This window comes from Muscardinus avellanarius, assembly GCF_963383645.1.
Source record: "Muscardinus avellanarius genome assembly, chromosome: 5".
Classification (NCBI taxonomy): domain Eukaryota; kingdom Metazoa; phylum Chordata; class Mammalia; order Rodentia; family Gliridae; genus Muscardinus; species Muscardinus avellanarius.
This window is the reverse complement of record NC_137790.1, coordinates 113,898,460-113,915,940: the sequence shown is the minus strand read 5'-3', so window position 1 is coordinate 113,915,940 and position 17,481 is coordinate 113,898,460. Positions and strand designations below refer to the sequence as shown.

Genomic DNA, 17,481 nt, shown 5'->3' with positions numbered 1-17,481 from the left:
CTGTGATTACAGGCCAGGGCCAGTGTGCCTGGCTCATTTCACACTTTTCCAGATGAGGCTGTTGAGTCTCCATAAGTAGTGATGGAGCAGGGCTGGGTATGTGGTAAGTCAGAGGGGATATTCCTGGGCAGGCCATTGAGGAATGAGGAAGATAGAGAGATCAGATGCCTGGTTATTCAGCAGATTTATTTTAACCTTGAAAAAAAAAGTAAATTCTTTTATGAAAAGAAACTGAAATATTAATACAAGCAAAGATGTATAACATTAATATATAGCTCATGTTAGGAAAAATATATGAGCTCAAAGAAGTCTTTTGATAAATGAAACCAGAGAAAAAAATGCAATGTACTTATGTTAAAGTTCATGGGAGGCCATTGTTTGAACTCAGCTCTTTCACCAGTCTTCAAAAGATCAGATCAAACCAGGATGGAGTCAGTCATGCTAGGTACCACCTAATGAAATGGAACTTGGAAAAAACAAAGAGCTGGGTATTGTTGTATGCAGATTTAGCCAGAAATGAGAGACTTGAGAGTCCAAGGGAATGTGCCAATTGAAGCCTTTATTAGCTGGTCAGCAGCAGTATCCTCAGTCTAGAAATCTGAGTAGAGGGGCATCTGAACTGTCTAGGGGTAGGGGTATATAAGGGAGAAAACCACAAGGGGGTGAGCCATCTATTATGCAAAAATAAGCAAGTGGGTTTACAGAAGCAGAAACCTGCAGTTAGCTATCTGGTATGCAAGGTATGCAATGTGGTCAGGTGCTAGGTGAGGCCTGGGCTCCACCCAAGGTCAGACTTTTGGGATTAGTTTACCACACATCACAGGAATTTCAGGTGGGAAGACAGGCCATTGTGATTACAAGTGTGACCTATTAAGAGCTTTTATCTGAGAAAGAACAGACCTTGCAGGGGATAATGAAGTTTCTAAATTTTAAATCTATATTTCTCTCCTTTCTTTCCAGTTTGCTTCCTTTTTACTTTTGCCATTACAGTGTGGTGGCCCACACCTGTAATCCTAGTATGTGGAAGGCTAAGAAAGGAGGATCATGAGTTTGAGGCCAGCCTTGACAACTCAGAAAGACCCTGTTTCAAAATATAAAACATAGCTGGGTGTAGTGGTGGATGCACGCTTGTAATCCCAGTACTTTGAAGGTTAGGATGGGAGGATTGTGGGTTTGTGGCCAGCCCCAGTTACTTAGTGAGGCCCTCTGCAACTTAGGAGATCCTGTTTCAAAATAAATAAAATAGGGCTTGGGTTGTAGCTCAGAGGTAGAATGACCCTTTGTTCAATCCCAGTACCATATATCTATATCTATATCTATATCTATATCTATATCTATATCTATCTGTGTGTGTATTATATATGTATCATAAATATATATAATATATATCATAAAGGGCTGGGAGTGTAGCTTGGATGTAGAATGCCCCTGGGTTCAATCTTCAGTATCAATTAGAAAAACTGTATAAATAATCTTTGTCACTCTGCTAAAGAAAACTGTAATTTTATTTTAGAATTCCTTCTGCTTCCCATTTTTTATATTTTTGGGCAATAATTAAAATTAAAAATTAGTCATCCCTGCCCCCCATTCCTGTCATTAAGTATTTCTAACATCATTACTGTTATGGTTTGGTAATGTTATGGATTTGGAGAAACTGTCCCCGGGGACCCCTGTTAGGGTCCGATGCACAATTTCCCTCAAACCAAAACAAAACCCAAAACCCAGAAAAACCACAGGTTCTTGTCTTGAGCTAATGGTGAGAACACATTAGCCCAGACTCTTGCTGAAGATTTAAAGAAGTTTATTAAAAAGATAGAAATACAGAAGATAGTTACAGCCCCATGCCAGAATGGTATGGGGGGGAGGTTCAAATCAATGCCCCACCATAGATACAACACATAGGCCAAACTTTTTATACCCATGACCTCCATCTTGTTTACATAATTCTGACATAGTAAACATCCCTGTAAGTTTCCTCTCCCAGCAAGGTGTGGCAAGGCGTCTCCTTTTACTTGACCCCTCCTCCCATCCTAGCTAGATTACACAATTATTATGTAAACCTGTCTTTAGAATAAGGATGGGGAAGTCCTAGTTTCCCTCTCCTATAGACTTGCTAATTACCTCTAGCTAGGTTAATTTGCATTATAATAATTGCCTGCTTCTAGGCAGAAACCAAGTTCTTTTACAGATTTGCCCTTCACCCAATATTTGGAATATATTAATAATCACAGCTTTCTCAAATCTTCATAGGTTATTCCCAATACTGGTACATTCCCCCCTCTGTCTAGTAACTTCCTGACACCTGTCAGGCCAAAGGTAGATACAGAAAATACATTTTGACATTTACAGTTTTACAGCCATTTAACATGAACTCAATTTCCATCAATTTTCTCCCATTATTATTATTACATACTTGTACCCATAGCAAAGGAATAAGGGCGATGGCTAATCGAGCTTCTTCAGGCTAAACAGGGGTGATGTAAGAGGGCCCCAGCTTAGGGTACAGGCGTATGTAATTGGCATGGGGGAATCAGATGGGTCCGTATGGTGTGTCTCTTTGACAATCCAAAGGGCTTTGGTAGATGTCTTTGTCAGGTTCTGTCTGTAACACCATCTGATGTCAGAAAGCTTTAACCCTATGAGACAACATTCACAATACAGGTTAACCATGAAAACCCAAAAAATAGCACTTAAAATTGAGAAGTTAAAACCTGTTTTGCTGACTTTGGCTAAAACACACAAAGTTGGGATATACTTAGTTTATTTTGCACGATGTGAATCCAGAAATTAGTACTGTGGAGACCTGAAATAGGCTTTGGAATAAAGATTTTAGATGATTTGATGAGTACAAGGTCACCTGGACAAAACAGAATTTACCCTTTTCCTCTGGCATTGTTTGGAATTTACTTAACTTGCTGGTACCCTGACTGCGACGGGCTGCTCATCACTGGGCACAATAAATCTGGCACTGAGTCTGTTCGGGACTGAGATTCTCAGAATGGTGGGCAAAGGCTTCAGTTGTAGTTCTGCAGAGACTTTTCTACAGCAATTTTTCCCTTTTTATGAAATAAACTCCTTAAAGTTTCTGTTTATGGCGCTAAAAGTGGAGATTCCTCTCTGGGAAAAATCTGAAATGACTGACATGGACACCTGCCTCTTTTGCAGCTAACAAAGTTTTAATTTTCATAACTAGTACTTATACCCTTATTTCCAGTGTAAACACCAAAGGACAATAGTGAGGCATTAAGTGTAAACAAGATAAACAGGATAAAAGAAGATCCATGGTGTCACAGTTTAAGATTCATCTGGGACCTGGCAATTACAGTCAGCCCCCTTGGCTTTTGTGATTGAAATCAGGTTTCTGGCCTCACAGGTGAACCCTAGGAGACAAGGTCCAGAGTCCGGAAAGGAGTCCACAAAGGCGGGGGTCACACCCAAAGTCCGTTTTGGAGAAATTCAGTCTTCTAGGATCTCTTTTAATCCTTTCGGAGTCTTTTGTCCCTAGGGCTTAGTCCATGCCCTCTTCTGCCTGGCAAAGTCCAGAGGGCTATGGTGAGAATTTGTCCGGTCCTGTCTGCTCTGCCTATGAGGCAACACTTATATTACAGTTAGTAGATAGGGCCAAAAGCATTATAACACAGGTGATTGGATTTCTATAATTGTTCTTTAATGAATAATCTTGAAGCCAGTTTTTATTGCAGACTTTTGGTTTTTTTACTATCCTGCTGCTGAGTCACAAACGGTAGGCTTTTGTTAAGTCAAAGCTAGGAAAGAGCTTATTAGCATCTCTAAGAGGGCAGATGGCCCAGATTCCAGAGAGACAATTTTACATCTCTTTGGAGAGTGGGGCAAAAGGTAGGAACTTTGTGTTTGCAACTTCCTCTGCTGGCAGAGAGGTGTTGGGAGCTAATCTGTAGATCAAAGGACCTGCCTGCGGAAAGGCCAAGAGGAATTTTGCAGCCTTTCTCCAGCCCCTCAATTCTGATTGTGCTTTAGCAATGCAGAGAAAGTCTGAGGGCTCAGACATTTTACTAGAAGATTTATCTTTCACGGACACAACTTCTTCCACAGTCCTAATTCTTGGGATCCTGTTTTACATCATTGGAGCTTATTAGTATAGAAATCTAAGAGCAAGGAGTAATTTTGCCAGAGATGATGCTTCCTTCTCCGGGCTTGCTCTGTGAAGCATTTTGCCGATCATACGAGCATTGTCATGCACGCATATGCCGAGAAAGGGCGGTGGCACCTGACAATAGGGTAACATTGTCATCTAGGACTATGTCCTAGTCAGAAAAGACCTAAAAGTTTCCCCTGGCATGTGAGTGAAACCAAGCTGCCAATCTTCACCTGGAGATGTGTCTCTAGATTGCTTGCCTAGTGGACTTAACAAGCTATTTTTTGGAATTAATTTATTAGGCAAATTTTGAATCTCTGTATAATATGACTCAGTCTCCTGTAAATTTTTTTCCAGTAAACAATCTTGAAGCCAGTTTTAAAGAATTATTACAGACTTTGGGGTCTCATGATTTAATTGCCAAAAGTAATCCTCCAGCCTTTCCTATCCATAGTACACCCTGTTTTTGAACTCTAGCACTTTTCTTTTGGGAATATACAAGTGGTAGGCTTATTAGAAAACTATGCCCTTTTAATAATCCATCTCCATTACATATGCAAACAAACATACCACAAACATTCTGCAACTACCACAAACACTCTGCAACTTGCTTTAACCCTCTGATTTTTCTACCCTGGTCCTTTCTTTCCTATTTGGGACAATCTTAGGATAAAACTTACAAACAAACAAACATTCCATCAATGCTTTACAACTTATTTTAACCCTCTGATTTGTCTATCTTGGTCCTTTGTTTCCCATTTGGGACAATCTTAGGATAAACCTTACAATGTGCTTTATTAATCTCACAAAATTTCCTTTCTCTGTATTTGCCAAAATATAAAGAAATACATCTATAGACTCTCTACATCTGTCTTTTGTTGTTACATACAAGCAACCCCCCCCAAAATCATACCATTTAATAATGTTGTTCATATACCAGCAATTAAAAAAAACAATTTAAAAGACTTAAGTGTTACTTTAAATCTTATGAAATTAAGAGCATTTTATTGAATTATAGATTACCATGGAAAGTTAAGATTAGGTAAATATCACTAGCACCTTAAAACCTTAGTTTTTCAAAAAGAATAAAATAAAAAAGACAATGCATATCCTATTTGATCACACACCTTAAAAACTGTATTATAAATTACCACAGAAACCCACGACATAATATAAGCATCCCTAGTGTCTTAAAACATTGTGTCAAAGAAAAGAACTTTATTTAATCACATCTTAGAAGTCTAATTGGACAGCTTTTCTGATGTTATCCTTTTAGCTAAGACTGAGATTAAAAAAAAAAAAACTTTGAGCAATAACTTTAGTGTAGCCAGCAAAAAGAATAAAAAGAAGTTGGTTTCCTGAGAGGAGCTGAAATCTCTAGTTTAACTGAGAATGGGAGAAATGGAGGTCATCCTGGAGGCCGCAGGCTGCAGGCTGAGTATTGGGTAAAAAAAATAGTTTGGGGGCTGGCCTGATCTGCCTTTCACCCTAGCTAAGCTTTTGGACCTTTGTCTGGGAAAGGAGGGTAACGCCTTCAATCTGTCCTTGTGAGATCTCACTGTGATCGCCTAAGGCTCTTGTCTTAAATCAGGTGGTGGGAGTTGGGAGGAATCACTGGGAACCTAGGTCTGGGGACCCCAGTTCCCTCCGGAACTGGGAGCGCTCAGCCATTTAATGGTCCCCCTTGTCCTGTGAGCCAGGCCTTGGAGGGCCTTTTTGGCCTCGTGGTTGAGGGCAGTTACATCAGAGATGCCCTTGCTCTCCACCCCTAAAGACTTGAGCCTCGGCTTCTGTGCTTAGCCAGACTTCTTTCATGGCTTTTGCCCCTCTGTCTTTCCATTTTCAAGTCCCTGTTAAACAGAATTGGCAGCCTGTAGTAGTAGTCTTTATCTTAAGAATGGCCTCCCCTTCTACCGGATAAAAAAATTGACTAAGACTGCCAGCACCTATTGTTTGAGTTGGTGATGTAGCCTTACACTCAGCCCTTAAGAAAGAACTGCATATGGACTGATCGAACTCTATAGTCTCCCTCCCTACCCTACTGTAGCCAAGGCTGCCACAATTGTTTCAACCCTGCAATCATTAAAGAAATCTGGGTGGTCTTGAAGGTTAAAGAACAGCTGAAGATAAGCTACTTCCATCTATCTTTCCTCCTTTTTACAAAATAGATCTAGTTGCTGAATAGTGTTATAATTTAAACCTCTTTATGGAGCCATGTGTCTCTATCCCCCAGCACATACTGTGGCCATACTTGGGTGCAGAAAAAAATGAGAGCTTTTTTTAGCGTTTTGGGATCAAACTTTTCCCAGTTTTGGAGAACACATGCGAGTGGAGATTTGGCTTTCAATTTGGATTGCTGGGATCCCATCTGAGAGAGAGAGAGAGAGGGTGGGGTTTTAGTGGCCTGTCTGGGCAAGGTCACCCCCCCTTCCCAGAGCTTCCCAATCTAAAACCAATTACCCTAGCATTTAGGATATTGCTGGAATCTCATCTCAAGACATACAGAGGTATTTTGTGCTCAGAAGGTCATCCTCCTGTCCCTGCACCCTGTGTCTGTGTGGGCCTCCCATCAGTTTGCTGCCTACTGGGAGGGTATTAAATGGGAAGGGGCTTTGCCACCCTTTCCCCTTGCTCCATATTTCCCTGTCTGATTGAGCTGTGTGGCCCTTCTCTGTCTGGATGAAGTTTCCTGCATTCCCTAAAACTAGTAGCCCATCTGGGGGCGTCTAGCTGGGATGCCTGTGTGCATGGAGCCATGAGAGTGGCCTCGCAGTCCACCAGAAGGGCAATGCAAGCTTGAACTTTAGCCACCCTCCATTCTGCCCTGCATTGCCCCTCCTACCTATTCCTCCTCTCAATGAGAGTTTCTAGCTGAAAATGTTGCCATTAAAAAAATACCCTTATTAATTTGCTTCCCTGAAAATATTCTGTAATTTTTGGAGTGTCTAAGAATCCTGAGCTGCCATGCAGTTGGGCGTGGCCTCCTCCTGAGCTTCTTCCTGTGAGGGCTTTCTTATGCAAATGGAGCTGTAACTGCCTGCTGAATGCCAGACAATGCCTCCTGGGTGTGGCCGTTCACCTAGCAAGCCTGCCAGGCAGTTATATGGTTAAAACTTTTGACTCAGGCTTTTTATTGAGCTCTTGGAGAAGCTTACCCATTCAGGCTTCCGATGCTGCTGAGGACTATGAACTGCCATAGTTCACAGACCAACAGGGTGCACCTGGCCGCAGTTGCTAATGGCCACACTTCCTAGACAATGCTGCCAAAAGTAAGCTAGTTTATCTCCCTAGTACCTGTTTCTAACCACTGAAAGAAAACTCACTACCATTTTAGAAATGGGTGCTGGCTGGCATCTCCTGTTTTGGGAGCTTTCTCTGTCCATTTACCCTTCTTTAGCTTATCTCCCTAGAACCTGTTTCACATTGCTGGGAAAAAATCTCACTGCTATTTAGAAATGGGTGTTGGCTGGTGGCTCCTGTTTGGGGAGTTTTCTGAAGGTGGGCCATGGACCTTTCTCTTTTTAGATTTAACTTTGTATAGGGCTTTTAAAAGAGCATGCCGTCTGTGATGTGGGCAGAATGGATGGGCACTCATTGGGCCTATCAAGCCTATGCTATTTAATGGGGAATGTTCTCCTCCCCTGGAGATTCTGCCATAGCTAGTCCATGGCAGGGGGGTCTCCAAAGTTCCAGAGAGCCCATTGGTGTTTTGGGGAGGGTTACTGACATTCAAGATGCAGTGGCTTTCAGGCCACTGGCGAGATGCCCTGGAATTCACTTTCAGAGATGCTGTGATTCAAAGACTGCTCTATAGTTGTTTTAAAGCTCAACATCTCTACAGCTGGAGCTAAAGCTGCTGCTGCCCACTGACTCACTGGCCAAAAAGTCCTGTGAAAAGTACAGAGCCACATGCCCCACATTGCCCCAAGACGTTGGGTGCCAAATATGTTACAGTTTGGGAATGTTATGGTATTGGGGAAACTGTCCCCAGGAACCCCTATTAGGGTCCCATACACAATTTCCCTCAAACCACAACAAAACCCCCCCAAAACAGAAAAACTGCGGTTTCTTGTCCTGAGATAAGGGTGAATACACATTAGCCCAGACTCTTGCTGAAGATTTTAAAAAGTTTATTAAAAAGATAGAAATACAGAAGATAGTTACAGCCCCATGCCATTCTGGCATGGGGGGGGTTCAAATCACTGCCCCACCAAAGATACAACATGTAGGCCAAACTTTTTATACCCATGACCTCCATCTTGTTTACATAATTCTGACATAGTAAATGTCCCTGTAAGTTTCTTCCCCCAGCAAGGTGTGGCAAGGCGTCTCCTTTTACTTGACCCCTCCTCCCATCCTAGCTAGATTACACAATTATTATGTAAACCTGTCTTTAGAATGAGGATGGGGAAGTCCTAGTTCCCCTCTCCTATAAACTTGCTAATTACCTCTAGCTAGGTTAATTTACATTGGAATAATTGCCGCTTCTAGGCAGATCCAAGTCCTTTCACAGATTTGCCCCTCACCCAATATTTGGAATATGTTAATAATCATAGCTTTCTCAAATCTTCCTAGGTCATTCCCTATACTGGTACAATTACTTTTATTATAAGCATAAATCAGGAACGAATCAAAGAGAACCCTTGAGCTTTGCTCTCAGAGCCTCTTATAACTCTGAATAGTTCAATATCACAGAACAGTCATGCTGCTGATAGGCTTTGGTTTTGATGGTGCAAAGTACTTAGAGAAATATATTTCTTTTCATGATGGAAAATCAGACTTCTTTCTTCCAATCTGATATAAAGACTCTTGATGGGATACAGTGAAGCTTTATAAACTAGGAAAGTGGTAAAAAATGTATGAAGTGTTTTCTTTTCAACCTGTGAAAAAGGTTCTATCCTGTCTTAAAAGGAGCTGTATAATTTTTGGAAATAACTTTCCCAGAATGAGGAGGAAGTTTCCTTAGGGTGAGTTAAAAAAAATTTTTTTTGTATTTAATGGAATCATTTCCTTTGGGCCAAGCTATTAGCAAAACTACTAACTTTCTAGGTTCAAAATATATCATCATCCCCTCCATCTCTCTCTGACTTCAAGGCCACCACCTTTGCCCAGCTCTTGTCTGCAAAAGTTGCACAGGCCTCCTTCCTCAGCTTCTACACTGCAGCCCAGGGATCTTGTGGGTGGTGAGTGACATGATGATGTGAATGATGTCATAACTCTCTGGCCAGAAGTCCTGCCTCTAATGATGCCAGAGAGATGTGAGGCCTTCAAGTGCTTCATCCCTCCCACCATCTGCTGTTTTCTCTCAGGGTTTGTTCTTTTATGAGACTTTACCCAAAGCCATAAATATCTATTTTTTTTTAAGTACTAGGGATTGAACCTAGGGGCATTCAAGCTCTGAGCTACACCCCAATCCTTTTTAATTTTTTTCTTTAGAAATGAGGGCTCCATAAGTTGCTGAAGGTCTCTCTAAATTGCTGAGGTTGGCCTAACACCTGTGGTCCTCTGCCTCTGAAGTACTGTGATTACAGGTATGCAGCACCATGCCCAGCTCAAATTTTATAAATATCTTAAATATTTTGTTTGCTTTTATTGGTCATCTTGCCTATCAGGTTGTATGATAAATTCAGGGATATTTTTGTATCTATTTCTATCTCATTCATGTATGTTTCTTAGAATCAATTCAGTGACCACCACATACTTTCAACCTCCCTCAGGAGAGGAAACACTTCTCGAAATTTTATATTAAAGATAATCCTCTCAGGGGAAAAAAGGGAGGGCAACACAAAAAGATCCATGTGAAGTGGCCACAATGAAAATGATGTGTTCAAAATTGAGGACATTGTTTTAAAAATCAGTAGCAGTTCATGACAAATAAAATGACACAAATATATATTAATATTTCCAATTCAGTGAGCTGTATTCAATTCCGTCTTCTCAGTTTTATAACATTGACATTCATTTCAGGAAATCTGAACATGTTTAAGGGCAAAGGGTGTTTTAGCAATGCTTAGATTTTGTCTCTGAGAACTGATGATGTAGATTTGGTGAAGTGGAGAATGGTGCTCTATTGGTATTTATGGCGAATAGTAGCTTCAATAAAGACAAAATGGTATTTTAAAAACAAGGAATGAAATGATAAAAAATTCCGTTTAAGAAAGGTTAATGAGGCCACCTGGTAGAGGGTAAATTCAGGAGATCTATAGGCAGGACAGGAAAGTTAGAGAGACATTAGGAAAAGAAGAACCACAAGTTAGTCAATAAAATGAAAAAGGAAATAAGTAATTGGATTTTAAGAGAGACAGGACCTAACAGTATAGTTTCTTAAGCCATGGGAACTTCAGCTCTTCTCTATTAGTATCTATCAGAAGACATTCAAAGTAATCCAGTCAAGGATTACAAACCCAAATGATAGGTCGGGTCCCCCCCACGTGACCCTGCAGTGGGGACAGGAGGCAGAACCCCAGAAGCCAGAAGCGGAGATATCACGAAAATCCACCTGCCTCGAGATCCCAGGTATCGCAAGGCAGACTCCAGGCATCATGAGAGAATCTGCATTCCCACACTGTTAACATGGGTACTTCCGCCCCACTACATGACTCCACCTGCCAACTGGGACTATGCATGACTCTCTGGATGCAGGGCTTGTTGGTCCCTTTCCCCACAGCTGGCAGACTTTTCCCCGAAGGTGCCGAATAAAACCTCTTTTGATAACCTGGCTGGTGTTTATCTCCTTCGCGAATTCCCTAGCTCAATTTTCAATGTTACATTTGGTGCAGAGACCCAGGATTTTTTGTATTTTTCCCCTTTTTTTTTTTCTCTTTTTGAGCCCTGGACTCTTCGACCCACCAGCCGCTCGCCCATGTGGCTTGGCCCCACAGCCACACCCTGCCTGCCCAGCTGCCTGCTGCAGGAGCCAGTGCCACCCACTGCTTGGACCTTGTGGCTCAGCCTTGGCACCTGCTGCATGTGCCTCATAGCTGCTTGGGCCCTGTCCTGCACCTAAAAGCCATGCACTTGGCCTGCCACCACCTTTCCAGCTCAGTCCTCCTGTTCCCGCTGAAACCTCCCCACCGTGGCTTCAGTAGGCACCTCCGCCGGCCTGGCTGCCAGAAACCAGCCTGCAGCCACCATGCACTGAATCCGCACTCTGGTTTCCCGCTCTGCTCTGGCTGCCACCGATCTGCTCCCCGCTCCTGCACTGGGTAAGCCTCTTTCCTTGGTCAGTGGGTTCCAGCTTTTTGCCTCTAGACTTGGGTCTGCTACTGGTCAACTGGGACCAAATTCCAAGCGCTTGGGGACCCTTGTCCTCCGGCCCACTGGGACCTCCGGTCTACTGGGACCACTCATCTACTAAGACCCCGGTGACGACTGGGTCTTTGGGTCAAGAACCCCATTCCTGGACATTGAACAGGATTATCAGGGATGCCTGTATCCTGTTACTCGTTCTCACCCGCGGACCAATTATGGGAAGCCAAACTTCCAAAATACATTCCCAGTCCCTGCTGGGTCGTCTTCTTGCTAATCTCCAGACTTTGAGTTTAGCAGGAGAATTATGCCCAGAATGGTTAATCTTCTATTTCACAAAAGTCTGGCTTAATTACAAGCTGGATAATGAGTTGCCATGGCCCAATAACGATCAGCAACTTTTGTAAGTGGTCTGGTAAATGGTCGGAAGTCCTTTATGTCCAGGCTTTTTATTCTTACTCCTCTCCATGCTGCAGGATCACATGTGGGGGGAACCCAACCTATCACCAAAAACCTTGGTTTGAGACTTATTGTACAACCCGGTGACTATGGCTAGTAATAATGTATAGTGTATTTTAAAATTTCTGAGTGTAAATCTCAAATGTCTCACCAAGAAAAAAGAAAGAAAAGTGTTATCAAAGCATCACATTGTACCCCATAAATGTATATAATTATTATTTGTTGACTCAAAACTAATAATAGTAGGACTTTAATTTGTTTCAGAGAACATTTCTCAACTTCATAAATAAGGTCTATTACCATTATAAATGCAACATTTAGTGTGTCCTGGAGAAGAAACCTTGAAACCATTTACTTTGAGTAAACCTTGAGTCTCAAGACACCTTTTATGAAAAAGCAGAGTGAGGTGGATGTGGTGGCTCATGCCTGTAATACTGGTACTTGGGAGGCTGAGACAGGTAAGATTGCAGATTTGAAGCCAGCCTTGGCAACTTAGCAAGATCCTGTTTCAAAGTAAAAAATTTAAAAGGGCTGGGGGTGTAGCTCAGAGGTTTAATGCTTCTGGGTTCAATCTTCAGTACTACACATATCCGCCACAAAAAAGCAGAGTGATTTGTTTTCATCCTGGGCCAAGGAAATAAATGCAAGTTGAGAGCTGGCTGCAAAAGGGCACCTGGGTCCATCTCCTGGACACTCTGTTTGGACTTGCTTTCCAGTCCAGCCAGTGAACAGGACCCAGCCTATACTGAGAAAATGCTTGAAGCCTGGCTGGCTGGGGATGTGACTCAGTAGTAGAGAGCTCACCTAGCATATGCAAGGCCCTGGGATCAATCCCCAGCACTTGGAAAAAGAAAGTGAGGGGAAAAGGATAATAAAATTTTTCAAATGTGCAAAGTTAAGAGAATTTTAAAAATACCAGAATACCTGTCACTTAGTTTGTAATACTTTCTTCACACATTTATTCATCTCTCCAACCTTTTAGCTATCAGTTAATACCTGGTTGACTTTTAGTAAATTTATTAAATGAGTGGGTGTAAGTGTGTGTGTGTGTGTGTGTGTGTGTGTGTGTGTGTACTAGAGATTGGACTTAAGGGTATTATACTTCTGAGTTGTACTCTGTCCCTTTTTATTTTTTATTTTAGACAGTTGCTAAGTTGCCAAGGTTGGCCTTGAGCCTGGGATTCTCTTGTCTCAGGTACTGGGATTACAGGTGTGTGCCAAGCTTCAGTTTTGATTCATAGTTAGAAACTGTTCATCCCAAGCTTGGCCTAGTACAAATACTGAACATTTCTATTTTTGTGTGGGCCCAGGGTATGAAAAACTAATGTTCCTTAAGGTTTATGTCTGCTAAGTCCTATGTCAACCGATGGGCTAAATACTAGAGACTCAGAAATAAGAACAGATCAGCAGGGCATAGTGGAACACACCTATAATCTTAGGATTTGGGAGATTAAGTCTGGAGGATCTCAGATTCAAGGTCAGTCTCTGCAATGTAGAGATTCTCAGCAACCTAGCAAGACCTTGTTTCAAAATAAAAAAGTAAAAAGGGGTGGGGTGTAGCTGGGAAGTAGAATGCCCCTGGTTCAATCCCCAGTAGCACATACACACACACACCTCACACGTACACATAAAACAAAACACCAAAAGGAAATAAGAACCGATCTCTTGCTTTCCAGGAGTATGCTAGTGACAAAGCCTGAACATATTAGTGATAGAAAAAGAAAGAAGTAGAAAAATGTGGATAGTGATTTTTAAACAAATCAGTGATGGCATTATGTTAACATTGCTTCCTTGGCATTTTGTATTTTTTGTTGCATGAGTGAATAAAAGAAACTATTGTCTTGGACAATAACAGGGAAAGACTATTTTATGATTCCTAAAGCCCATTGAAACCACAGACTTTTTGGCTTTTCTTATTTTTACAGCTCTGTACACACCATTGAAATACACAGTTGAAATGCACAAGTAAGAGCCACACGCAGTGGCGTGACCTGTGATCCTAATACTTGAGAGGCTGACACAGGAGGATCGCAGGTTCAATGTCAGCCTCAGAAAGTGGTGAGACTCTCATCAACCTAGTGAGACCTTGTTTTAAAATAAAATAAAGTAAAATAGGTCTGGGGTGTAGCTTGGAGGTAGAATGCCCTTGGGTGTTTGATCCCCAGTAACACTCATGTGCGTGCGTACACACACACACACACACACACACACACACACACACACAACACAAGTAAGAGAAGCAAGGAAAAGCACACAGAAAGAGTTTCTAATCAAGGCTAACTGTGGTCAAGGTGAAGTGTGTGTCTCTGCCTAGTCGAGAAAACCAGTGGAACAGGCAGGCCAGGGGGAGCTTGCTTTTTTTTCCTCCTGTACACTTGGGGGTTGCCTCCACTCAACTATATTTGATTATATTTTGGATCCTATATTCATTATTTTTTATGGTTCAGAGGTAATGTTTACTTTTAAAGTGACATCCTGGGGCAGGGCATTGCAACAATCCTTTATTAAGCTTAACAGCATCTATTCATGTTTATTTTAATCTCCTTATTTTCAGCAGGAGGATTTTTGAGAAGGTCAATGCCATATCTCTGTGATTGAATTCCAAGAGTCCTCAGCAGGGGTCTGCGTATGGAAGCGTGTTGAATCATTGTGAACTGGGAACGCATCCAAGTTCACGCTTGACTGAGAATCCTCTGTTAAATATTTAAAAGTGAAAGCAACCCTTCAAAGTAGCATGTGAGACTGAGAAGTGTAAAAATGGGGAAACAGTACCCCAGGTGTAGCAGCACACGTGACCCTGGACCCCAGGCGTGGTGTTCTTCCAACCTTGGCCATCTTTTTATGCTCTTACCCTCCTTATTGAATGGAATTCTGCTTTTGAACATGTTGGCGGCCCCCATCCCATCCACTTTCATCTTGTCTCGTGGGTTTTTATGTGGCAGATTCACACAGTCCAATGTGGTCCTGGCCTGGATTTGCTTCCTTGCTATGCTGCCTAGCTAGCTGACCTTGAACAAGAAAAGTGACTTTTCTAAGCTCCAGGCTCCTTCCCTGTTAGCGAGGAGATCATAATACCTACTTGGCCATGTTTGGGGAAGACCCTGAGAAGTTGCTACATTGGATGAACAAGTGGGGAGACCCGGCATACCACTTAGACTGTGCGCCAAGACCAATCCCACTGGGTATCTTATGTATAAAACCAATTTTATTTTGTAAAAGTCAACAAATACATTTTCAGAATCTGATTTCTCTTCATAACATGTTTTTTTTTTAATTAACAAGCATACTAGTTAAATCGGCATGCCGAACATCTATCTTCCTTTCTAGTTCTCCTTGGAATATTTTCCCCTAACACAAACGTGCAAATATTGTCCAAAACCTATTTACATTTTTGCCCCCTAGAATAATATTTACCCTCTAACATTAATATTTATTGGAAAGAAAGAAAAGCTGTAAGGCTTGGTCTTTGGCATTCACATTTCATTCAGAAGTATAATTAAAACATATATTTGCTTCTAAGATAAATATTTTGAAGGAAATTTAATGAATGTTGTTTCTGTTCCACAAAGGAACTGCTATGTCAAAACATTTAGCTGCTGCTGTTGAGTTCCTGCTGGTAGAATATTACTTCCAGCCTATTTATTAGCTTTTCTTCCTGTAGCCTGATACATGCTTTTTATTTTTTTCCTCCACTGAGTGAATGCACAGAAAAAGAGCAATTTCTTTTCTCTTTTCCCCCAGCATCCTGAAAGGCAAGGTAACATCAAAAGTCACCATATTTAAATTATCTGAACTTACTTTGATTATGCTTTTTTCTTAAACTTAAATTATTGTTCTTTAATACTTGTTTATCAAAAATAAACATTGTTAATTTAAACTGTTTTAAAGCCAGAGTTCAGAGGCATTTAAAAACAGTTCACAAACTGTGTCTGAAAGAAAATAATTGTCTCTGGACTATTCTCTTGGATTTTAAGTAAAAGAATGCTAAGTATCAGCATTTTGTTAGAAAATAAGACTTTAGGGAGTCCATATAATTTATTTACACGTTTTTGTACATTGTAAACAAGGGTAGGATACTTTTGATGGTAGCCTGCGAAGATTTGTTGTGTAATATATCCGTCAGTATAGAATAGCTATCAAAGGGACTATTTAAATATGATTCTGGCATGTTTCTTATGAGCTTATTTTTCAGAAAAATTTTATATGAAATTGTCCTGATTAAAAAAAAATTAAAGTCAGATTTGCACTGAGCGAACATGGTGTGAGGTAAAGGCATTGTATTTTTTATGTTCTGATGCGTAACGTAGCATGTACAAAAGACACCAGAGAGCTCTCCAACTCACACTCCAAGTCAGATAGAGGAGCGCATAGAGAAGGGTGCCTTGCAGGTTGGACAGTGAAAGGCGACACAGTAGTCTCCTATATCCATAAGTTATAAACAACATAAATATGCAAAGCTGCTTCACAGAACGCAAACAAGATCAGTTAGAAATTGTACTGTGATAGCCACATATTTTTGAGAAAAATTCCCAAGCCAGGCGAATGTGGATGGGGATGAAGACATAGGCAGTGTAAACCACCATAGCAAAAATGGTTAGCAAGATGGTATTGAACATAGATCGCTCCCAGGGCTCCAAGACAGCACAGCAGCTGATGATTTGGTATTGATAGTAGAGCCAGGAGAAATACTCCTTCACACGTCTGACATCCATGGTTGGGTCCTTCAGGTCTGTCCTGCTAGAGAAGACAAAGAAGTAGAAGAAAAATAAAGTAAGGAACCAAACACAGAATATCCTTAAATTTTTGTAATCTCAGCATGTTGAAATCTTAAGAATGCTAAAGATCATTGAATAGACTTGTTAATTAAATACCATATAGAATGTGAATATTAGGTAATATATGAATATTATAATATTTATGATGTATTGATTATAGAAAATAATGCCATGACTGTTAATAATTATTACTAAAACTCACAGCAATATTATCAGTAATAGTAATATCTAAAAACAATAGCTGCTAGTAGTAATTTTTGTGATAATGGCATCTAAAAATGGAACGCAATCACATTTTCCTTAGTCATGTACACAAGGAGAGAGAGGTGCACTTTTCTATACCTGACAACATATATTCTGGCAGAAGACTTAAGAAATGGTATGCAGAAAAGCCTGAGCCTGCTATCTTTAAAAGGGTCCGCTTGCAAGTTTGGTCCTTTACTAGACTCTGAGAACTTGGCTTTTGGAATGTTCTCTCCGTTTGCTAAAAGATAAAGATGATTCACTGTGGCCAGACAGTGCGAACCATGTCATTTATGATGAACATTTACTATATTTGGTAATCTGAAGTTCTGAAAATTTCCAGGCAGAGGGGTGTCCATGTCACCAGCTCTAATGTATTTGAGCACAAAGACAAATGGGCTTCCCTGGGCAAAACCATTGCACATACAGATGCTCTTCAAATAGTGGAGCTACATTGTAATAAACACCTCATAAGCTGAACCTATTGTAGGCAAAAAATGTATGTAACACTCCTAACCTATTAAACATTAAAGCTTAGCAACATAGCACATGGTAGAGAATCTGCTGTTTACCTTTGTGATCCGGTGGGATCACAGGATCAGACAAGGACCAGAGTGTACTGTGCCATGTGTTAATAGCCCA

The 17,481-nt window shown here is 41.1% G+C and overlaps 2 protein-coding genes across 2 annotated transcripts in view; both read right to left on the bottom strand.

The window, feature by feature from the left end:
- B3GALNT1 (beta-1,3-N-acetylgalactosaminyltransferase 1 (Globoside blood group)) overlaps nucleotides 1-17,481 on the bottom strand; it is a gene marked incomplete at its 3' end in the record, with an annotated part of 569,595 nt that overhangs the window by 267,165 nt on the left and 284,949 nt on the right. The gene's annotated exons all lie outside the window — the stretch shown is intronic.
- SPTSSB (serine palmitoyltransferase small subunit B) lies at nucleotides 16,303-16,533 on the bottom strand (the record flags this gene model as incomplete). The annotated part of the gene is made up of 1 exon (XM_080695697.1): nucleotides 16,303-16,533. The coding sequence occupies one exon, from the start codon at nucleotides 16,531-16,533 to the stop codon at nucleotides 16,303-16,305; it is 231 nt and encodes a 76-aa protein (XP_080551823.1).